Here is a 24,317-nt window from a genome sequence, read left to right on the forward strand (position 1 = left end):
GGCACTGCCACATGCCACTACCTGGTGGATCAGTTACTGAGGGGAATAGAGAACTGTGCCCTGGCGTACATTGATGATATCTGTATCTTTAGCCAGACCTGAGAGGAACACTTATCCCAAGTGAAGTGGGTGCTAGATCTCCTGGAGGAGGCAGGACTGAGTTTAAAGATTGGAAAGTATAAGGTGGGCATGGTAGAGGTGTCCTACCTGGATCACATGGTGGGGAGCGATCACATAAGGCCAGAGCCTGCCAACGTGAAGGTGGTCAGAGATTAGCCCACTCCCTAAACCAAGAAACAAGCCCAGGCCTTTACTCGGATGAGGGGGTGCTACCATTGGTTTGTACCCCCCTCTAGCCCCTTGGCAGCACCCGTCATTGCACTATGTAAAAAGGGTAAGCTGGACAAGTTGGCCTGGACCTCTCTGAACTGAAGGAGGCTCTAAGTCAGCTCCCAGTTCTGGTAAACCCTTCCTGTTGTTCACAGAGGCCTCAGACACAGGGCTTGGTGTGGTGCTGATGAAAACCAATGCTGAGGGGGACAGAAACCCAATTGTGTATCTAAGTGAGAAACTGCTCTCCCACGAGAAGAAACATGCTTCTGTAGAGAAGGAATGCCTGGCCATGGGGTGGGCTCTTAAATAGCTGCAGCCATATGTATTTGGGAGGCACTTTGCCATGTCTACTGACCACTCTCCAAGACGGCTGAATCAAATGAAAGGGGCTAAAGCCAAGCTTCTGAGATGGAGACTGATCCTCCAGGATTATGATATGAAAGTGATTCATGTTAATGGGAGTGAAAATGTTGTAACAGATGCATTGTCCTGGAAACAGATAGCAGAACTTCCCGAGGTCACTGGCTGAAATGACCCCGCTCAGTTCCATCTCCAAGGAGGAAGAGATGTGACAAAGTGGGAATTTTTCATATTTTTTTTATGAATTTTGTGTGTGCCTCCGTTTTACTTTGTGTGGGAAAGCATTGCTTACTCTTGGCATAGATTCAGAGACATAGGTGTGACAGGCATCTCCCAAAAATGTTAGCAGTGTTTCATCATGATGTAAAATGTTTTCCACATAGGATCATTAGACTTTAAAAAACATACAAAAATACAAAGCATGCTGTAGAAGTCCCATTGGGCATTGTTAGCTACAAACCTTTGGAGACACCAAGTGAACCAAGTGGGAGAAAGGTTGAACTGGGACCATATTAAAAAACATGAAGACCAAATACAAATATGGGCTAGCATTTACACTTTGTAAATCAAAGCTCATTTTCCAAAGGTAGATCAAATGCATCGGCTCATTCCTTCATATAATTGCAGGTTTTTTTTCATGGAGAAAAATCCAGTTTCTGCAGAAAAAGGAGAGACAAGAACCTCAGCTGAGGAACCTGGCATCCAAACTCTGAGAAATAAGAGCACATCACTTCAAGCTTGGTCTGTCCTGTGGTTACAAGTGAGTATTATCTTCCTGACTGCATTTCTATACCACCTTCCAGAGAGGGGCATGGATGTGGTTTGTGAATATTTCAGGGACAACGTATGTGAGGGGATATCTTTTATTGGACCAACATCTGTTGGTGAAGGAGAGAAGCTTTCAAACTAAACAGAACTCTTCCTCAGGCGAATATTAAAAGTTTTACCCTCAGTCACTTCCCACAGCCATGTCCATCAGCAGTCAGAGCACCATTTAGCAGAGATGGAGCTTGAGATCCATGTCTTGTGTCAGGTCCTCAGTTGGGGATCTATCCCACTGCCACAAAAGGAGCTACCTTGATTCATAACAGCTGAGGGTCTGGCTCAGTGTGTGTCCCAATGAGGTGTCGAGTGGTGATAGAGTCTTACTAGCCCTGATCACACATGGCAGATGGTTTCTAGACTTCGAGTTCAGGGACAGCATCTTCCCTCCCACCCCGGGGTCTTTCTTGTTCCTGTATTGTCATACTGTCAGTATGGAGAGTTATTCCCTAGTTAGAGCATCATATCAGCCTGGTTCTGCCCATTCCTAAGACCTACCCTCCAAAGAGCTGTGTTTTATCACTGCTAAATAGTGAATGTCGGGAAACACATCACCGACACCAGCACATGGTGGGAGAATTTATTCTAGATCATAATTTATGGCATAAACTGATCTCTTGTGAGGGGTGAAACCTGAGCTGCCCAGGCCAGGCACATCAGCTGCTGCAGAAGTCCATGACTTCCGTGACAAACACAGAGCCTTACCAATGATCTGTTCTCAAACTCAGACTCTGGCACTTAGCTCTGACATCTACATTTAGCTTTTAAATTTCAGCCAATGACCAGGAGAGGAGGGAGATTTTGTGAATATTTATGGAATTAACTCATGAGAATTGATTAACTCTTAACTCTGTGTTCTTCTGATTCAATTGCAGTGTTATTGTTCCTGGACTAAACCCATGGCAGGCTCACACTGGAGAAATCAAACAGCTGTCACAGAATTCATCCTCCTGGGATTTGGAGATCTCCCTGACCTGCAAATTCTTCTCTTCCTGATGTTCCTAGTGACCTACATCACAACTGTAGTTGAGAACACCCTCATCATGGTGCTCGTTGTGGCTGATCAGCACCTTCACACCCCCATGTACTTCTTCCTGGGGCACTTGTCCTGCTTGGAGACCTGCTATACTTCCACCTTTCTGCCCAGGTTGCTGGCCAGTCTCTTGACTGAGGACAGAACCATCTCAGTCAGTGGCTGTTTCACACAAATGTATTTCTCTGGTTCCCTGGCAGCTACTGAATGCTATCTCCTAGCAGCTATGTCTTATGATCGGTATTTAGCGATATGTAAACCCCTGCACTATTCAGTTCTTATGAATACCAAGTTTTGCCTACAACTGGCTGCTGGGTCATGGTTCAATGGCTTTTTGGCAATTATCATCTTTGTCCTATTCATATCACAGCTAAAATTCTGTGGGCCAAATCAAATCAACCATTTCTATTGTGATCCCATCCCGCTGATGGAACTGTCCTGCAGTGACACACACCTGATGTTATTGTTCAATTTCATTTTAGTTTCTATATTCACCCTGCCACCATTCTTACTAACCCTGACATCCTACGTGTGTATTGTTGCCAGCATCCTGAGAATTCCTTCCACCACCAAAAGGCAAAAGGCCTTTTCCACCTGCTCATCTCACCTCATCGTGGTGACAATTTTCTACGGAACCCCAATGATTGTCTACATGCTACCGAAACGTAATACACTGAGAGACCTGAACAAAGTGCTCTCTCTTTGCTTCACAGTTCTGACTCCCCTGGTTAACCCCCTCATCTACAGCCTGAGAAACAGAGAGGTCAAGGAAGACTTGTGCAAAGCAGTCAATAAATGTGGCTTTCAAAAAACCATGCAGAGACTTCGAGATAATAACTTAACCTGAGGTTTTCAATGCTGCTTGGGTGATTTAAGCAATCAGCCCCCATAAAAATTAATTTGAAAACTCTCAGTGAAAATCTCAGCACTCAGAGTTGTCCATATCGGCGGATGGACCAATGTAGGTGGTGGCCATAACCATGAATCATAGAATCATAGATTGGAAGAGACCTCAGGAGGTCATCTAGTCCAACCCCCTGCTCAAAGCAGGACCAATCCCCAACTAAATCATCCCAGCCAGAGCTTTGTCAAGCTGGACCTTAAAAACTTAATTTTGGCACCTCACAGTTTACCCCTTTTTTTTAGATCATTTATGAATATGTTGAACAGCATTGGTCCCAGTAGAGACCCCTGGGAGACACTACTATTTACCTCTTTCCATTCTGAAAACTGACCATTTATTCCTATCCTTTGTTTCCTATCTTTAAACCAGTTATCAATCCATGATAGGACCTTTGCTCTTATCCCATGATAGCTTACTTTGTTTAAGAGCTTTTGGTAAGGGAGCTTGTCAAAGGCTTTCAAAAAATCTAAGTACACTATATCCACAGGATCACCCTTGTCCACATGCTTGTTGACCACCGCCACAAATAATTTTAGTAAATTGGTGAGCCATGATTTCCCTTTACAAAAAATGTGTTGACTCTTTTGAATTCATGTGCGATGCATATGTGCGGTTGCAATATTTCCTTAGGAAATTCCACTCAGTAGTAAAAAATAAATGGGTAACTAATACAATTAGTCTCATGTTTCTTTTGTTCTCCCTTCTGTCCTCGCACTTGGTCCTTCTAGATTTCACTCTCTCCTGTTACCAGATTTTGGCCAGGTCTACATTACGTAGTTGGGCTGGCATAGCTATGTCAGTCAAGGGTATGGTAAAAACCACAACCCCTTACCAACATAGCTATGCTGGCAAACACTCCAGCATAGGCACAGCTATGCTGACAGAAGGCTGCTTCTGTCAGTGTAGCTAATGCTGGCAGAAAATCTCCTCCTGTTGGCATGTTCTTTATCTACATTAGGGAGCACTGCCAGCATATCTATACAGACAAAGACAAGACATTTGTTTTTCTTGCCTGTTTGGGGCTAGGTAGCAGATTTTGAGACATGGCAGGTCAATTCTCCCTCTGGAGCAGAAATGAGTGACATGCTCCCAGGATAGTTTCTTCGTGTTGTTTGTTTAATTACAAATGGTATAGAAGTCACCTTACCCTTACCCTGACCAGTGGATGGTAGCAATTGACAAATGGCTCCCTTTGGCAGAAAGCAATGCAAAGGTACCACTGTCCTTTCCCAGCAGCTCTGGAGTCCCACACAAATATCAATTGGTTTACCAATCACTTTCTTCCTTCTGTTCCCAGACTCTGAGTTTCCTACATGGGACTGCCCTCTGGTTGGGAGTTCCTTGATTTCCATGGGAGCTAAATGCCTAGCCCACTTTGGAACATTTGAAAATCCCAGTCGGCATCTCTCTTTAGGTGCCTAAATAACAGAGCTGGTTGGGAACCAGAATTTCTGTTTCACAGGGAATTCTGACACTGAAAAAAAATCATTCCAAACCAGAACAACATGTCAAATTTTGTATGTCTCATGAAAGGAAATGTTTGGGAAAAAAATCAGTTTGGGTCAATCAAAATATTTGGATTTAGACTTTTTATTTTATTTTATGTCTGTGTTCTAATTCAGTGTTGGCACTAAGTTTCTCTGTGTTTCAGTTAATAGGGGACAGTGATACCTAGCCACTGTAGTTATTCATTAGCTGACAGATAGCTGACACAGCAGACCTTGTTCGTACAGCCCACAAAGACCACAAGACTTGGTTTAGTAGTGAAGGCACCTCCTGCCAAGTTTATTGTCAACCAAGCACAGTCCTAGCTCCCCAGATCAGTGTCTACAGTTACAATACCATGTGTATGCCTGTTGCAATTGATTCAGCTTAGTGAATGGTGGGTCCCCCTCTCAGACCCCGCTTTCTACACTGATACACTGATTCAAAGAAGTTACATATTGCCCCCTGATGTGTTACCACCATTTACCTTGTACATGTTGGTTTGAGCGAAACATCTGTATCTAGCACACTGTTATCCTGACCTTATCTCTAAGAAAGGTCAACATTTTCCTATCTTCGGGAAGTGTGTTTGTACCATACTTGGATCGGGGTGTTCTGATACCACCCTTCTAGAATGTGTTTGTGTGAGTGTCCTGTGCCTAGCACTTCTCAGGAATGTATGTGTTTTTGCGATATCAGCCCTGCTCTTGCTAGGTTCTGTGAGCCTGCATTCAGGCAGAGCCTGACTTCTGCTCAGAGCCTGACTTTTGCTAAGTTTGCTTTATATTAGCAAGGCTTGACCACTACTTTAGTTCAGGTCTCGGGCCTCATAGCGGGTCTCTTATACCAGGCCTAATGTCTCAGGCTCTCTTTCTAGTACAGCCACCTTTGTAGATATTAAAATGGAAAGTGTTGTGTAAAGGCAAAATGATATTATTACCATCCTCATGGCAACCCCAGGCTGCAGTGAAATTTTCTGGCAAGCAAGATTATTTGCAAGCACAGGGTAGATACAGCTCATGGTCCATTCTGTTACTGGCCTCTCTGCTGAGCACATGAGCAGGGGGTTGCATTTTTCAGATGATGGCACCTACCAAACTGGGGAATACACCAAAACCCACATAATGGTCAGAAAATCCCTATCAGATAGGGACAACTTTCAGTCAGTGCCAACCTTAAGTGCTTGCTGGATTCGTTGACGGATATGGTAGATTCGCTGTCAAGCGAAGACTTTAAATCCAGTTCTGACATCTCCTTCTAAAGGATATGCTTTCCTGCAAACAGCAGGTATTGGGACTGATGGAGGAATCAGTAGGGGAAATTCTCTTGTCTCTGTTATGCAGGAGGTCAGATTAGGTTATCATAATGGTCCCTTCTGGCCTGAAACTCTGGATTGATTTGATCCAGCAACCTACTGGTGAAATTGACTCTATCACTGTTTGGTACCCAGTTCCCTTTTCCAGCAAACCGATGGAAAGATCAGCTGCTTTGGCCAAAGCATTCCACTGTCTCCCAGGTCCCAACACAGGCAGCCAACTTTCCTGTGAGTTAGCTGTTTTCCTTTGCTTTCAACCGCATCTTGTTCGCTGCCCATCTCATGCTCCCCCACAATAGTTCTTCTTCCTCTGTACGGTGCATGTCCTTCAGATTGTCACAGCTCCTCTTGGCCAACTGGAAAGGGAGGAAAGAAACAGGATAAGAGAAATAGCTGGCCTGTGTTTTAGAATCATTTTGCCTACTCACAGCTTTGGTGATTTCCCCCAGTTCCTGACACACAACCTCCAGTCCTGGGCTTCCCACTCTGACAGCTCTGCCGGTGCCCCTCAATCCTGACCCACAGCCCCCTGCTAGCCTAGCTTTGGGCTTCTCCCACCCACCCACTCAGCTCTGCCAATGTCCCTGAATCTCTACCCACAGCCCCACTGCTGTTCCAGCTCTGGGCTCCCCCACTCACTGTCCTGTCAATGCGCCTCAGTCTCAATCTATAGCACCCTGCTATCTCTGCCATGAGCCATCCTTCTCACTGCACATGCTCAGTTCTGCCAATTCCCCTCACTCCCCATCCTCAGTCCTGCAGGCTATTCCAGGCTCCCTAGCTCTGCTGGTGTCCCATAGTCATCCTAGATCCATGTGCAGTAACCCTGGCCCTGGCACCAGCACCTGCAGCAGGGATTTTTTTAGGGCCTGCAGCTGTGATGCAGCAGTGTAGAGTGCTGTGCTGGAGAGAAAGCCAGGCTGTGAGAGGGCAGACCCAGCTGGGGAAGGGTCTTGGGAGAGGAGGCAGTGGAAAGGCGGGTGGAGAAGAAGGAAATGAAAAGGGACAGCACTTGGCAAAAAGGGGATTTGCTGAGGATCTGGGAGAGGTCGGTCCATGGAGGGCTGTGTGCAAGGACCCCGGCTGCAAGGGGCACCAAGCGTATGACAGGTGATGTTGCCCATTGGGACCCTGATGGAGGGATACAGTTTGGGTGCTGGGGAACAGGTGTGCGTGAGGAGCTGTCAGCTGTGGGTGGTCCTGCTGGAAAGAGGTGAGGTCACCGCACTGTCGAAACAAAGGATCATCGCAAAGCCGGGAGAGGAGCCAATTCCCTGTTGGGTTGAGAAAGCAGGCTGTTGAAAAATGTCTTTTATTGTGATGGTAATTTACAGTTTATGATTTTCCTAGATAAGCATTGGATGTTACTTTATATTATTTCTATTCTGTTATTGTTCCTGATACGTTTCTTAGTTTTCCGTTTTTGAAATTAAAAATTTAGGGTTATCTCCATTGTGTTGGTTTGCCTCTGCCTCTCGTCACAGCAGGCATAGCCTAGCCAAGTCCTGGGCCACTGCACATATCCCCCTCCTATCCTGCCCTGGGCTTCCACTCCACACATCTCTGTTGGTGACTCTCAGTCCCAACCTTCAGCCCTTGCACCAACCCCAGGCTTTGGCTCCCTGCCCCCTCCCTCCAGAGCTCTGTTGATGCAGCTCAATGCTGACCTAACTGCGTCCACTTCCCCCGCAGAGGTCCCTCACCCTTATCTGCATCTCCTCCCTCCCTCATCTGCGATTTCAATTCTGGCCTCCCCAAAGAATGCTGTACTGTCCCAGGGGATCACCTGCTAAATGAGCCCTGGCATTATTGCCCCTCCACTGCTCTGTGAATGACCCTTAATCCAGACATCCAGCTCAGTCTATCCTAACCTATGTCTACACCACACAGGTCTGAATATGTCCCTCACTCCCAATCCCCAGCACTCATTGTTATTCCAGTCTTTGGCTCCCCACACTCAATTCTGCCAGTGCCCCTGACTTCTGAACTACAGTCCCGTCCCAGTTGTTTCTATTCTGTCTGAAGTAGTGCACTGTGATCCATGATCTACCAAAGCCCGGCACAGCAGAGGAAATCATGATTTTCATCTGCATAGTTTAAAGCCCCCGATTGCTAACAAGAGCCAGCTAAAAGCCAGGCTGGAGAGACTATTGTGCTCTTGTGAAGAGATTGGGGGGAAATGTAAATGGAATGTTTTTGTACAAGTGGATGAGATAAGCAAATCTCAGGTCAGTATCCCTCCATGAGTCAGCCCTGCAAAATGTAGTATTGTTATATGTGAGCATTTAGGCCTTGCCAGATCTGAATAATCTGAAACTGGTTGTTCCATACTTGATGGAAAATTGGTCTATTACTACAGAGAACAGAGGTCCTAGACTCGAAGTGACAAAAAATTTTTTCCAGTTGCAAAAATCGCATTTCAATTAAATCTAAATTTTCCATGGGAGTGTGTCGATTTCAGTGAAACATTGTTGAAAAAAATTGAAATGCAGTGTTTTGATAAGGTTAAAATTGGAATATTTTGATCTTTGGAACAGAACATTCCAATTTGTCATTTCAAAATTATTTTTGCTTGAATATTATATAAAAGTTATTATAAATTAGAGTAAATATGAAATAAAATGTCTAAATCAGAATGAAATATTTTGATTTTATCAAAAACTGATTATTTTAGTTGATGCAAAATGAAATATTTTTGAAAAAATAATTTGTGGGATTTTGTAATTTTTTTTGTTTATGTCCTTATACAAATAATTAGATATATTCATGGAGCATAGCCAAAAGGGTCAGGGATGCACCTATGCTCTGTGTATCCCTAAACCTCCAACTGCCAAAACCTGGGACTGGATGACAGGGTGGATCACTCAAAATTGCCCTGTTCTGTTCATTCCCTCTGATGCACCTGATACTGGCCATTGTCAGAGACAGGATACTGGACTAGATGGACCATTGGTATGACCCAGTGCGACCATTCTTACATTCTGATTTTGAATGATAATACAATTTGAAATGCCAGAATTTCCTGCAGAATGTACTTTCCAAGTTCTAGACACCTCTATGCTGGACATAGGGAAACCATAGATGAACGATTGCTTTATTCTGATGTTAGAGAGAAAAGGTGGGTGAGGTAATAGCTTTATTGGACCAACTTCTGTTGATGAAAGACTTGTTCATCAGGGCTGTATAGCTCAAAAGTTTATCTCTTTCACCAACAGAAGTTGGTCCAATAAAGATGTTGCTTCACCCACCTTGTCTCTTTAATGTCCTGGGACCAACATGGCTACAAAACCACTGCAAACAACTATTCTGATGTGGCAGAAATATGGGGCCCCAGACTATGTGTGGTCTAATGATTATGTCATTGGAGTGGATCTCAGGAGACCTGGCTGTTAAACACTGGCTCTGCCATTGACCTCCTATATGACCTAGGTCAAGTCACTTCCCTTCCTTGTGCCTCAGTTTCCCAATTTGTAAAATGTTGATAATGATATTCTTGGTAAAGTGCTTGAATATCTGCTGATTAAACTCATAGGAGCTAAGTATCATTATTTGATAGGTCAATGGTTTGGTCCAGTGCATAGAGGGGGAGCAGATACTGTACTGGATGGACTGAGAACATAATCCTTCATGGTAGGAAGGTGGGGATATGAGAACAGAGGGAGCCATTGCTCTACTGCAGTGAAGAAATGAGGCAAGCTGCTGGACTACAGGTATTTATATGGCATGGGCAGAGAGGTGGGGCTATCAGTTTAGATGGATGAACGATCAGTGGAAGAGGGATACCAAGCTAGATGGGTCCGTTGGTTTCATCCTATTGATTTGTGTCAGGCGATGGGAAAAAAGATGTAGAAATATGTCCTGTCCAGCATGGGGGCTGAAATGGACCATTGGTCCCATCCAGCATGGTGTTCCTCATACTCATTATGCTCCCTGGGTGGAATCCAATGGGGAAGAACCCCAGTATGAGTGAGTGGGGGCAGAATTTTTCCCATTGGACAGTAAGCAACACCATATTCTACCTCTTAATACCCACTCACTGAGGTGTAACCCACATACATCCTCCAGGTCTGGCTGACTTGTAACTACGGGGCATGTGACATTATGGTAAGGCCTTTATTAATGGTCCTGTCCCCTGTCTTCTGCTGTGTGAGTTACAGAGAGATGGACCAAGGAAATGGGACAAGTGTGGCTGAGTTTGTGCTCCTGGGTCTCTCCCAGGCCTGGGAGGTCCAGCTCATCCTCTTTCTCCTCTTCATGCCACTCTACTTGCTGATTCTGCTAGGCAATGTCCTCATCATTCTCACCATACAAGGAGACCTGAGCCTAGGGTCCCCCATGTACTTCCTCCTGGCCAAACTGGCCCTCCTGGGCATCTGCTACTGTTCCATCACCCTCCCCCTTCCCCCCCCCGAAGATGCTGGGTGACTTCTTCTATGAGCACATGACCATCTTCTATGTGGGCTGCATGTCCCAGCTCTTCTTCCTCCACTTCTTGGGGGCAGCTGAGATGTTCCTGCTGATGGCCATGGCCTATGATAGGTACATGACCATCTACATGCCCCTCCACTACATGAACCTGGTGATCAGAAGGGTCTGCTGTGTCCAGGTGGGGGTAGCATGGACAGGAGGCTTTGTGCATGTCGCTATCTTGGTGGGTCTGACCATCCGCCTCCCATTCTGTGGCCCCAATGTTCTGGACAATTTATTCTGTGACATGCATCAAGTCATCAGACTGGCCTGCACTGCCACCTACACAATGGAGCTACTGACATTCGCCAACAACGGGCTGGTCATATTGATGCCCTTCCTTCTCCTGGTCATCTCATACACTGTGCTTCTGGCCAAGCTGAGAATGCACTCCCCCAAAGGGAAGAGCAAAGCAGCCACCACCTGCATCACCCACATCATAGTCATCTTTGTCATGTTCTGTCCTACCATTTTCCTCTATGCCCAGCCATTTCGGTCCTTCTCCATGGACAAGGTGGTGGCCGTGTTCCACACTGTGATCTTCCCCCTGCTGAATCTCATGATCTACACACTCAGGAATAAGGAGATTAAGAACACTATGAAGAAATTAGTCAGATGATACTTACTCTGGGCTCGGGGGTGAAAGAAAGAAAGAAAGAAAGAAAGAAAGAAAAGTGCAAACTGTTCAGGTATGGTGTTCTGGTTGTATACGGGCCAAATTTCGCATTCATTTATACCGGAGTAACTTTGTAATAATAAAACCTGTGAACAAACCCTGTGGTATCTATGGAATAACTCTAGAGTATCTAAGAAGAAATGCTGGAGTATTTTTAGAGTAAATATGGAATATCTGTGGAAAACCTCTGAAGCATCTATGGAATAATTCTGCATTATCCATGAAGTATCTCCGGAGTTCACACTGGTGTGATTGAAGGCACAATTTATCTCCCTGGGCCAGTTCCTCAGTCCATGTAAATCAGTATAGCTCAGTTTATTTCAATGGAGCTACACCAATTTAGCCCACCTGAGGATCTGATCTCCTGTGTTTTGCGTGCTTCTACAGTGCCATGCACAATTTCATGGCTAATAAATAGAAATTACGGAACTCTTTTATTACTATTACTTCTGTCAAAGTACCAAAATACATTTTTGGTTGTGATGATTGTCTCTGAGAATGAGAATGTTGTCTACATGAGAATGTCGAGTGGACAGAGTGGGAATGGTGACATTTTAGAAAGAACTATTAAGTAGCACAGTTAAGCATTCAAAAGTGAAGAGAAAAAATGTAAGTTACACAGGCAACCTTCACTCTACTCCTTGTTTTAATTTAAACAAAATTCTAGCATATTCCTATCTTATCTATCTATAAAAACTTAACTGTGTAAACTGCTCTCTAAAAAATGAGAAAAGAGAGATAAGGAAATTCTCACACATATATTATTTTTCCTACTCTTTATGTCCTTCTATCTCCAGTCTGTGGCTGGGCCCTCTATCTTCTAAATCCCAGTGTCATGTTCTTGTCTCCAAAGTCATATGTCTCATACCCTTGGTTGCATTAAGAGTTTAGGAAGTCCATCCTCAGCCATGCACATGCTGTTACTCTAGAGATGGGCCTTGAGGAAGGAGTGGGAAGAGGACAGAACAATGTCCTTGTAGATCAGTTCAGGGAGGGCATTCCATGAGAAAGGGCCAGCATGGAGGCAAGGGCAGAGAAATTTGTGGTAGAAACAGACAAGCAGGTGCTAAAGGCTAGTGTCATTGGTAGAATGGAAGGTGTGGAAGGATTGTAATGCGACTGGATAAATAGGGCTGGGAAGCATTCTGAACAGCCTTGAATTTGAGGATAAGAATTTTGAATCTAAATCTGTGGAATTTAAACTATGATTCAGGTTAGTGTTTGGGTTAGGGTTCATGGTAGGTGTAGGGTTAGGGTTAGAGCTGCATTTAGAATTAGGGTTAGTGTTAGGGTTGGGGTTATGCTGAGGGTTAGAGGTTACAATAAGAATATACAATTGTGGGGTTACCATTAGATTTAGGGCCTGATTTTTACAGGTATTTTGGCACGTAATGGGATTTTCTAAAGCACCAAGGCACCTCAAATTCATTGATTTCACCTAGGTGCCTAGGTTCTTTTGAAAATACTACTAGGCACCATTTAAAATGTGACCTTTAGTTTAGGATTAGAGTTAGGTTTAGGGGTTGTGCTAGACCTAGTGTTAGGGTTAGGGGTACAATTAGGGTTAGAATTACTGTTAGATTTATCATTATGGATATAATTAGGGTTACGATACATTTTAGGAGATGGTTAGCATCACAGTTGAATTCTTAGCATATACATTTTGTACACAGTAGATTGTGGTCATATTGCAGGTATCAGGAAGTCTGGAAAGGTTAAGCAATGAGGAAGTGTTGGCTATATTCAGGCTTGGAAGGATTAGATTTGTATTGGCAAATGTCAGTAAATGTTGATTTCACCACACACACATAAACCAATGAAAAAATATTTTCATTGATAATAATCAAAATGTACAGATAGGAAAAGCAAGAACAATGCTGTTTGAGAATGTACTAGAGTGTTTTAAGCATATTTACTTTGAGTATTTTGACAAGTGACGTTAAGAGTTTGTGTTTTAACTGTTATAAAGTTTTAGCTTTTTGACTCTCAACACCTATTGTCATTAAATAATTATTGTCTCACCCCCCTACTGCCTAACCCCCTAACTGTGAATTGATAAAAAAAATCAAGAAAAATATGCTTAAACCCATAATTTTGCAAAACTATGAAAATGTAAATCAATAAAAAATGAAATAAATGCTTAAAATAAACATTATTATGTGTAGAAATTATAGGGAAAAATAAAATTCTGCCAAGCTTAGCTACATGATACAAGGGCCAATTGTCATCAGGTTGCTAGATGGGATCATTAGGTAGCTACAGTGATGAATGTAACCCCAGAACTTTACCAAACTAAACCACAGCCATTTTGGGTGTCATTAGCCCCCATTAATTAAAAACAATACCACATAGCTAGGAATAATTGTCAGGACTTTCATAGGCAAGGCCAAATTGCTAATCAGGATGGGAGGAGGTGGAAACAATTAGCAGACCATGAGAATGGAAGAGAGTAAGTGGATGGTGACCTTGAAGAGTTAGCTGTAAAAGATTAAATAACAGGAGGCATCAGGGTTCCCTCCCAACTCTGAACTTTAGGTACAGATGTGGGGACTCGCATGAAAGTTCCCCTAAGCTTATTCCTACCAGCTTAGGTTAAAAACTTCCCCAAGGCACAAATTCTTTCTTGTCCTTGGACGGTATCGCTGCCACCATCAAATGAGTTAGATAAAGATTCAAGGAAAACAACCATATGGCGTTCTTGTTCCCCAAAATATCCCCCAAAGCCCCAAAGCCCCTTCACCTCCTTTCCTGGGGGGACCTGAGAATAATATACCAACCAAATAGGTGAGCACAGACCAGCCCCTTGGGTTTTTAGGACACTAAAAACCAATCAGGTTCTTAAAAGCAGAACTTTATTATAAAGAAAAAGTAAAAGAAGCACCTCTGTAAAGTCAGGATGGAAGGTAATTTTACAGGGCAATCAGATTCAAAACACAGAGGATTCCCCTCTAGGCAAAACTTTAAAGTTACAAAAAACAGGAATAAACCTCCCTCTTAGCCTAGGGAAAATTCATAAGCTAAAATAAAAGATAATCTAACACATTTCCTTCCTATTACCTACAATTTGTAATCTTAGATGCTTAGTTCAGGTATGGCTTTAGATGTATTCCCCCTGCCCTGGCTCCTCACTGACCCAGAGAGAACAAAGCAAAAACCTTCCCCCCACAGATTTGAAAGTATCTTCTCTCCTTATTGGTCCTTTTTGGTCAGGTGCTAACCAGGTTATTTGAGCTTCTTAACCCTTTACAGGTAAAAGAGGGATTGTATGCTACTGTTAGCAGTATGTTTATGACAGGAGGTTTTTAAGTAAGATTAAGTAACAGGAGGTTTGTAATGTCTGGCTTGACAAAGCTCTGGCTGGGATGATTTAGTTGGGGTTGGTTCTGCTTTGAGCAGGTGGTTGGACTAGATGATCTCCTGAGGTCTCTCCAAACCCTAATCTTCTAAGATACTATGATCAGGGCCGGTTGAAAAATTTCAGTTTAGACTGTTTTTGACATAAAATTGGGGTGTTTCGCTAAATGAAAATTTCTGCAAAAAGTGTCTGCTTTCCATAGATGCTTTCTAATTTTCATTAACTCTCTCCCCCAAATGTGAAAAGCAAATATTTAGTTTTGGGCTGAAAAAGATTTTAGGATTTGAAAAAAGTCAAAATTTTATTCCAAAAATTTTGGTGAAATCTTTTGGGGTTTTTTTTGGTTTTTGTTTTCCATTTATGTTGAGATTTTCTGTCAATGAAAACAACTTTTCCCAACCATCTTTAGCAACTGTATCACATCATGAGGAGGGATAGCTCAGTGGTTTGAGCATTGGCCTATTAAACCCAGGGTTGTGACTTCAATCCTTGTGGGGCAAAAATTTGTCTGGGGATTGGTCCTGCTTTGAGCAGGGGGTTGGATTAGATGACCTCCTGAGGTCCCTTCCAATCCTGATAGTCTATGATTCTTCCATCCCTTGCACTCCACTGAAATCCCTCTCATCAAAATCTCTAATGACTTCTTCCTAGCCAGATATCAAAATCAGTACTTCAGTCTCAGCCACTTTCAAAAGCATTGACCATGCTCTTCTTGAAATCTTATTCTTTGTTGGCAACCTTGCTCTATCTTCTTCTGGTTCTCCTCCTACCTCTAATCACACCTTCAGCATGTCCTTAAAGGATCTCCCTTATCCACTCTTCAGCTTTCTGTGGGGGTACCACAGGGTTGAGTCCTTGGTCCGCTTCTCTCCACCCTCTCCACATTATCTCTGGGTGATCTCATCAACAAGCAAAAATTCATCTACCATCTCTGTGCTGACAACTTACAAACCCACCTCTCTATGCCAGACCTGTCTCCTTCTGTCCAAACTAAAATCTCTGATTGTCTCTCTGACATCTTCTCGAGTGGAAAAGAACTGTAAGAGATGCTGTTTTTCGACCTTGTGTTAGATAAGAATAGAATGCAGACTGTAGCAGAAATTGCTGAGAAAAGTAAGATATCAGAAAGGAATATGTATAAACAAAATGCAGTTGTTGATCATTATTGTATGTCACAAAAGGCATAAATGTTTGACTTAATTGTTTATCTAACAGAGAACTGCCATTGTGCACTCTCCCCCTTGCAATATTGCTTGAGAATAAACAGCCTCTGACATGTTGCACCAACACAATCGTGAAGGACTGTGTTATTCTTCCACAGTTCCTATGTTGTAAAGGAAAACACAGGAATATCAATTATAATGTTTATAGAAATACAGTATTCCAATCACAGAGCAGAAGTAGCATCATTTGATTCACTTGCGTAATTGTACAACAAATGCAAGGAGAGAAAGCAAATAATTCACAACTTGTGAACAGCTCATAGTCTGGAAATTATTCAGCCAATTTATTTGGGAAATAAAGATATATTTATGTATAGAGGCTGGACGCTTGCAGTGTATAGGGAATAGAGTAGTATCCCTTTAAATAGTTTGTAAGCACTTTATTGGATTCATTGTCTTCTGTGTATCAGAAGCTGCCATCAGCCTTCCAGAAAAATAGTGCATATATGTACCATTGTATACCTTCAATGACCTGCAACTTTAAAAAAGAGTCATACAAATAATGGAAAATAGGTCAAATTACGAAGGACAAATATTAAAAAAATGCAAGTATGTAGGGACAAAATTAGAAAGGACAAGGCAGAAAATGAAATTAAACTAGCTAGGGACACAAAGGGTAACAAGAAAACATGTTATAAATACATTAGAAGGAAGAGGAAGACCATGAAGAGTAGGCCAATTATGCAATGAGGAAGGAAAGACAATAACAGAAAATGCATCATGGCCAATGTGTTAAATGGCTTTTTTTGTTTCAGTTTTAACCAAAAAGATTAGCAATGATCAGAGGACTAACATGGTTAACATGAGTTTAAATGGGGTAGCATCTGAGGCTAAAATAGGGAGAGAACAAGTTATGAATTACTTTCCTAAATTAGATGTCTTCAGGTTGGCAGGGCCTGACAAAATGCAATTATCTTTGATAACTCATGGAGGAGAGGAGAGATCCCAGAGGACTGGAAAAGGGAAAATATAATGGAATAAGAACAACCCAGGGAATTATAACCCAGTCATCTTAATTTTGGTGCCTGGAAATATAATGGAGCAAATAATAAAACAACCAACAGAAGATAATAAGGTGATAAGTAACAGTCAACATGGATTTGTCAAGAGCAAATCATGTTAAACTGCCCTAATGGCCTTCTTTGATAGATTAATAAGCCTTGAGAATAGGGAGAAGCAGTAGATGTGATATATCTTGATTTTAGGAAGGCTTTTGATACTGTGTCATATGATCATCTCATAAACAAACTAGAGAAATATTGCCTAGATGAACCTACTATAAGGTGTGTGCACAGCTGGTTGGAAAACGGTACTCAGAAAGTAGTCATCAGTGGTTCACAGTCAAGTTGGAAGGGCATATTTTGTGAGATCCCACAGGGATCTGTCCTAGCTCCAGTTCTATGCAACATCATCATAAATTATTTGGATAATGGCATAGAGAGTACACGTATAAAAGTTGGGGATGATATCAAGCTGGGAGGGGTTACAAGTGCTTTGGAGGAGAGGATTAGAATTACAAATGATCTTGACCAATTACAGAAATGGTCTGAAATAAATAGGATGCAATTCAATAAGGAAAAAATGCAGAAAGAACAATCAGTTGCACAAATACGAAATGGGAAATGACCGACTAGGAAGGAATACTGCAGAAAAGGATCTGAGGGTCATAGTGGATCACAAACTAAATATACGTCAACAATGTAACACTGTTGCACAAAAAGCGAACATCATTCTGGGATGTATTAGCAAGAGTGTTCTAAGCAAGATGCAATAAGTAATTCTTCCTCTCTACTCAGCACTGATAAGGACTCAACGGGAGTTCTGTGTCCAGTTCTGGGTACCACACTTTGGGAAATATGTGAACAAACTGTATGAAGTACAGAGGAGTGCAACAGATATTGTTAAAAGCCTAGAAAACATTATCTACAAAAACAAACTGAATAAAATTGGGTTTGTTTAGTCTGGAAAAGAGGAGACTGAAGGGGTATCACACTCCCTTAGACTCCCATAAAAAATGAACACTGCTATTTTGTTGTTTAACTGTTTTTTTTAATTAATTAGTTCTTTTCATCTCGTTTGCACAGTAAATGTACATGGGAAATAACAGCATAGTGATGACTGAATTCATCCTACTGGGGTTCCCCATGCCTCACCAGATGTCAGTTTTCTCCTTTCTGCTTTTGGTTATCTACGCATTATCGCTGCTGGGGAACTTGCTGATTGTCATTGCAGTCATTGTAGTTGAGATAGATTATTGCCTACACACCCCTATGTTCTTCTTCCTCTTCAATTTGTCCCTCCTGGAGATTGTGTTCACAGCATCTCTGATCCCAGTCATGCTGGTGAACCTCCTGTCACACACTAAAGCTATTTCTTTCTCAGCTTGCATTGTTTCTTCTATTTCTTCCTTGGGGTTTCAGAATTCATTCTCTTAGCTGTCATGTCCTTTGACCGCTATGTGGCTATCTGCAACCCATTGCGCTACTACTCCATCATGAACAGCAGGGTGTGCATCCAATTAATGATAGTCTTGGACGGGTGGCTTTATTATCATGAATGGGCCAGTAATGGCCATCTCCAGGTTGCCATTTTGTGGGTCAAATGTCAATAACCATTTTTTTCTGTGATATTGAGTCTCTCCTGAGTCTATCTTGCACCCACACCCAACTCATTGAGCTTGTAGACTTTGTGATAGCCATAGTTGTGTTACTGGGCTCGCTGACACTCACAACAGTGTCCTACACTTTCATCATCTCCACCGTCCTGAAGATCACATCAGCATTAGGAAGATGCAAGGCCTTCTCCACTTCTACTATACGAATACTGTGTGTACCTCAGTTTCCCAGTGTACTGAAACAATACTTCGGTGGTGGGAATTGGGTATGTGATTTTTGCTGAGGCCCTCAGGGCAGGTGAGCCTGCCCAGTTGTCTGCACGTATGTAACCTGAGAGACAGGAGGGGTGTGTTACCAGGTCACACCTTTTGCCCGAGAAGTGAGACAAAGAGAAGGAGGAGCAAAAGGGAGGTGATGGAGATCGGGGCACTGGAAGCAGGCAGTCTGCGTGGGGAGACTGGAAGAGGGGGAGTCCAGGGCACCTGGCCCAGGAGTCCCAAGATGGACTTGGCAGAAAGTCATAGATTCCTGTGATAGCAAGCTCTGTTCTACGCTGTGTTACTGTTGACTAATAAACCTTCCATTTTACTGGTTGGCTGAGAGTCATATCTGACTGCAGAGTTGGGGTGCAGGGCTCTCTGGCTTCCCCAGGAGCCCCACCCAGGCGGATTTGCTGTGGAAAGCACACGGTGTGGAAGGGGATGCTGAATGCTCTGAGGTCAGACCCAGGAAGGTCAAAGCTGTGTAAGCTTCTTGCCCTGGAGACAGTGTGCTCAGAGAGAGGAGGCATGCTTCCCCAAAGTCCTGACTGGCTTCATCTGGAGTAGTTCCAGAGCATTGACCCATGACTCCATGAAAACTGGTGTTAGCAGTGGGATAAACTGCACCCCTTGGGTAATGCATCCTGCAGTAAATGACTGGGGAGCAGTAGAGTGAAGGGGAATTAGCGAGAGACAGGCGTGCTGAAGGCTCAGAGAAGTGCAGTTCCAGGAGGCAGAGGAGCCTACAGCTTGACCCCAAGAGAGAGTGGACCCCTGAGAAGGGCTGTCACACTGAAGGGGTTCCTCCCAGGGACCATGGGAGCTGAGCGAGCACAGGCCTGTGAGTCTGTGACCACTTGGGAACAGCATGGAGATTGCCTATAACCATCTCCTTAAGAAGGACATTATAGAGCTGTGCAGAGAGAGAGAGAGGGCTGTGCATTGGAAGATTCACCAAGGCACAGTTGATTGCTCAGTTGGAAGAGAATGATCGCTCTAAGGAGTTGGTTTCTGACCAAGCTGGGGCTGCGAGAGAGGCTGGGAGCAGCCAGGTAGACCCAGGTCACCCCAGCCACCGACACAACTGGGGGGTGCAGAAGGGGCTGAAAGCAGCCAGGCAGTCCCAGGATCTACTTACCTGACCAGCAGGGGATCTTCATGGCCGAGTTCTCCATCAGTGGAGCTGAGACATTTGGAGTTGGAAATGGAACTGAAACTGAAAGAGCTGGAGGACCATGAGAAGAAACAGGAGGACCGTGAGACAGAGGCAGTATGAACTGGTGATGGCGGAGCTGAGAAGCAGAGCGACCCCTGCTGGGGTGAGTGGGGCAGGGCCCAGGGTGATTAAGCCTGCAGGGAACTCCAATATAAAAGTGTTGTCTCAGTTTGAGGCAGGGGATGCTATAGATGCCTTCCTCAGTGCCTTTGAGAAGGCTTGCAATGTCTACCAGGTTGACCCTGCAGACAGGCTTCAGCATCTCACCCCCTTACTGGGTACCAAGGCCATAGAGATGTTCAGTTAGATGGATGGGTTGGAAGGAGGGGACCATGAACTGTTCAAACAAGCTGTGCTGCACAAGTTTGAGCTGATTTCCGAGGCGTACAGGAAAAGGTTCCAGAGTATGCAGAAGACCAAGGGGATGACCTAGCTGGAACTGTCACCCTGATGGGGGAATACACCCACAAGTGGGTGAATGGGGCTGGGGCCCAGACCAAGGAGGACGTGATTGAACTGATGGGGCTAGACTGATTATATGAATTCTGTCCTCCTGACCTGAGGATGTGGCTGGTGGACAAGAGGCCAAAGGACCTGCCCCATGCAGGGCTGCTGAGTGACAAGTTTGTAGACAGAAGGTTGGGATACGGAATGGAATCCCGGGGGACAGGCCCATATCAGTGCAGAAGGGGGGGCATCCAGGGGATTCCCAGAAGGGAGTCTTGGAGAAATCCCTCCTGAGAGGCACAGCCAATACCAGAGCTGACTGACCGGCCCCAGAGGACCAACAGGACTTGAGGTGTAATTACTGTGGGCAGAGGGGCCACAGATGGGCCCGGTGCCAAAAGCTCAGGGGCAGGATGAGCAATCTGAGCCGTCAAAGCCCAGGCTGGCAGTTTAGCAATGGCCCAAGAGGAAGGAGTCTCCCAGGCCAGGATGCTGCAGATTCAAAGTTCACAGTCTACAGCGTGGGCATGGGATGGCCCCTGAGGAGCAAGTGCCTCATTCCCCTGGAGGTGAATGGGAAGTAGGTCACTGGGTACTGGGACATGGGTGCTGAGGTGACACAGGTCCGGCCCGGGGTGACACAGGTCCAGACCGGGTGGTGTCCAACACCTACTTGACCCTTATGGGTGTGTGCAGGCCCCCATTTAAAGTACCCATGGTGAGGGTACATCTGAAATGGGTGGCCCAGGAGGGGCCCAAAGGTGGGGGGTGCACCATCAGTTGCCAGCCGAGGTGCTGATGGGGAGTGACATGGTGGATTGGCTGCGTGGCTCCCAGGGTGCCCTAGTCATCACCTGTAGCCAGAGCCAGTGAAGGGTGCTCTGCCCAGACACTGTGGGCAGTGCCCTGCTGGGGGCACAGGTCTCTACCCTGGTGGGAAAGGAGCCACTGGGGAGAGGACTTGGTGGGGCTGTGGCCTCGGACCCAGCCACTAGAGGGAGCAGGTCCCCATCCCTTCCTGAGCCACTGAATTTCAGGCTGAGCTGCAGAAGGATCCCTCCTTATAGAAGCTGAGGCAACTTGCTGTTGAAATCTGTTGAAACCCCTGGGGGAAGGCTGCAGGGAGAGATTCCTATGGAGGAGGGATTCCTGTACAGGGAATATGCTCCCCAAGGGGAAGTGCAACCATGGGGGATCGGGAGACAGCTAGTGGTCCCCCAGAAGTACTGCCGCTGGCTACTGTACCTGGCCCATGATGTCCCTCTCTCGGGACACCGGGGAAACCAGCGGAACCAGGAAGAGGCTGCTACGGAACTTTTACTGGCCTGGGGTCGTTGCTGCCATCCAGCAGTACTGCAGGTCCTGCGACCCCTTCCAGAGGGTGAGTGTGACACTCTGTGTCTCGGGGGAACACCCTGCACCCCCATGTTCATCCTTATAATACGATTGTGTGGTATCCAATGCAAAGTTTGTCATGCTGGGTGTCTTCATAAGGCTCATAATGCACTGGGCATTGTTGTTATAGTAATGTTATAGGTTGTAATTTCATGTATATAGTTAAGAGGCTGAAAATGTGTCTTCATGTCTTGAAACAAGCTCAGGCAAAACTCTCCAGGAACAGAGTGGCAGGTCACACTTCATCAGGGCATGTATGGGACAAACCCAGCCCAGCCTCACAGGAACAAAGGACACTGGCCTAGGCAGCAACAAAGGATCTGTTGGACGCTTGAGTGATTCACCCTGCTTCCCTTGGTCAGTTTGGGACTACGATGAGGTAATGCTCACCTGACACTGAAGGTGCGGGGCAAAGACAAGAGGGAAGAAAGAACATGATAAAGGGGAGAGACATTTGTCATGCTTTTCCTCTCTCTTCCACCTCCATCTACATACACCACCACCAAGCGACTGAAGTGCTGATCAAAGGGGAGAGCCTGGCTGAAGGGTAACCAGCCAGCCTGTGCTGAGAAGCATCTAAGTTTGTAAGGGCACTGAAAGCGTTAAGAGCAGCTTAGAACGTATTTTGCTTTTATTTCATTTGACCAAATCTGACTTGTGCTTTGACTTATAATCACTTAAAATCTATCTTTTGTAGTTAATAAATTTGTTTGTTTATTGTACCTGAAGCAGTGCATTTGGTTTGAAGTGTTACATAGACTCCCTTTGGGATAACAAGCCTGGTACATATCAATTTCTTTGTTAAATTGACAAACTCATATAAACTTGCAGCATCCAGTGGGCATAATTGGACACTGCAAGATGGAGGTTCCTAGGATTGTGTCTGGGACCGGAAATATTGACTAGTGTCATTCAGTTGCACAGTCCAAGTTGTAAGCATTACGCTTTATGATCTTTTTTATAGACAATCATGAACATATATCAAGCACATATTAATCATGATCATTATCAGTCCATAGGCTTCTGCCCATTGGTGTCCACTTTCACCTTTCATTCTATACACATGACTGAAAATATTTTGATAAACATATAATAAAGACAATTTAATAAGTATGCCATTATGTCAATTTATATGGGTTTTCAGATAGAGACATCATAAGTAAAGAAAGAAAAACAAGCGTTTGTCTTAAATTTAAAATTTTGCTAAAAAATATCAATAAATGATTATCAGCGAAGAATAAGATATGTAATTACAAATGCATTTTAATTTCCTTATTGGTCGAAATGTCAAAGACTGCTAAACTAACCTTACTGTTTTTCCCTGTGATCTTTTTAATTTGCTCATTCAATATAAACTCTTTCCAGATCTATCTATCCTCCATCCAGCTGGTAACTCTTAATACACATCAGCATGTCCAAATGATCTACTTGTAAACGATTCCATAGTTCGTTTTTTAGAGTATTCATCAAGCTAAAGCCATGCTCACAGTCTGCACTTGATGCTATGAATGTTCCTCCAATATCCATCAACTTTGCCAGATCTGGAAACTGTTCGTTCTGGTGAGCAAATGTCACCATATCCGGGAAACTTAAAACCAATTGGCTTTTGATTCTTTTGGCTCCTGCAAACTTAAAGTCATTGTACTGACTTACTATAACAATCTCTTCAGCAAGAAAGTCTTTCTATTTTGAAAATACGGATTTCACCTGATGAATTCCAAAATTGAAGTCACACTTAACTATTGCTGCACAATCAAAAGCGGACCACTCCTGGACTTCATCCTCTGGAAACGTGTCTGCCAAATCTGCACACAAGATGTTTATGAAAGTTATTATGGAACTGGTATCAATTTCATTATTTTCTTGAGAGCTCATATCTAAGACAGCCTTAACTTTGTCACTCCATAAGACTGAATCTCCAAGGTACTCTCTTCTGATCTTGTTCAGTTTACCTCAGGCAAGGTGAAATGCTTCAAGAGGTTAAGGCCCCATTTCTGGAGCAGCATGGATAGTGAAGCCAGCTCCGACAAAGCGTCATTCAAAACTTCTAATGTTATTCGGTTTTCCATGGCATTCAGCTTTTTGTGGCAGTATTTAGAAACTGCATCAGTATCTTTGTCTTGCTCAAAATATTCCAGAAGAGGACTATAGTTGTGAATAATTGCTCAAAGTGCAAAGTGCCTAGATAACCAGCGCACTTCACTGAGTGTCCTGAAAGCCACTGACTCACATTTAGAAGCATCCACTATTTCCTGAAATTTGCATTTTCTCCTGGATGACCAACAGAACACTGTGTAGACAGTTCTCATTAAGACAGTTCTCATTTGATGTCTCCTATCAGCTTGACCTCTTTCCATGCATCAGAAATCCCCAAGTCTTCCCGGTGTGCAACACAATGTTGCCGCACTAAG

The 24,317-nt window shown here is 44.0% G+C and overlaps 1 protein-coding gene and 2 pseudogenes across 1 annotated transcript; all 3 read left to right on the forward strand.

Annotated features, from left to right (window-relative positions):
• Positions 1-2,414: 2,414 nt before the first annotated feature.
• On the forward strand, positions 2,415-3,395 carry LOC101950736 (olfactory receptor 2AP1-like). Its single transcript, XM_005309240.5, has one exon. It carries the CDS (start codon positions 2,415-2,417, stop codon positions 3,393-3,395), a length of 981 nt encoding a protein of 326 aa, XP_005309297.5.
• Positions 3,396-10,413: 7,018 nt separating this feature from the next.
• On the forward strand, positions 10,414-11,362 carry LOC101950455 (olfactory receptor 4M1-like; annotated as a pseudogene).
• Positions 11,363-18,087: 6,725 nt separating this feature from the next.
• LOC135975157 (olfactory receptor 6S1-like) lies at positions 18,088-20,598 on the forward strand (annotated as a pseudogene).
• Positions 20,599-24,317: the final 3,719 nt, after the last annotated feature.

Source organism: Chrysemys picta, chromosome 13 (assembly GCF_011386835.1).
Source record: "Chrysemys picta bellii isolate R12L10 chromosome 13, ASM1138683v2, whole genome shotgun sequence".
Taxonomy (NCBI): Eukaryota; Metazoa; Chordata; order Testudines; family Emydidae; genus Chrysemys; species Chrysemys picta.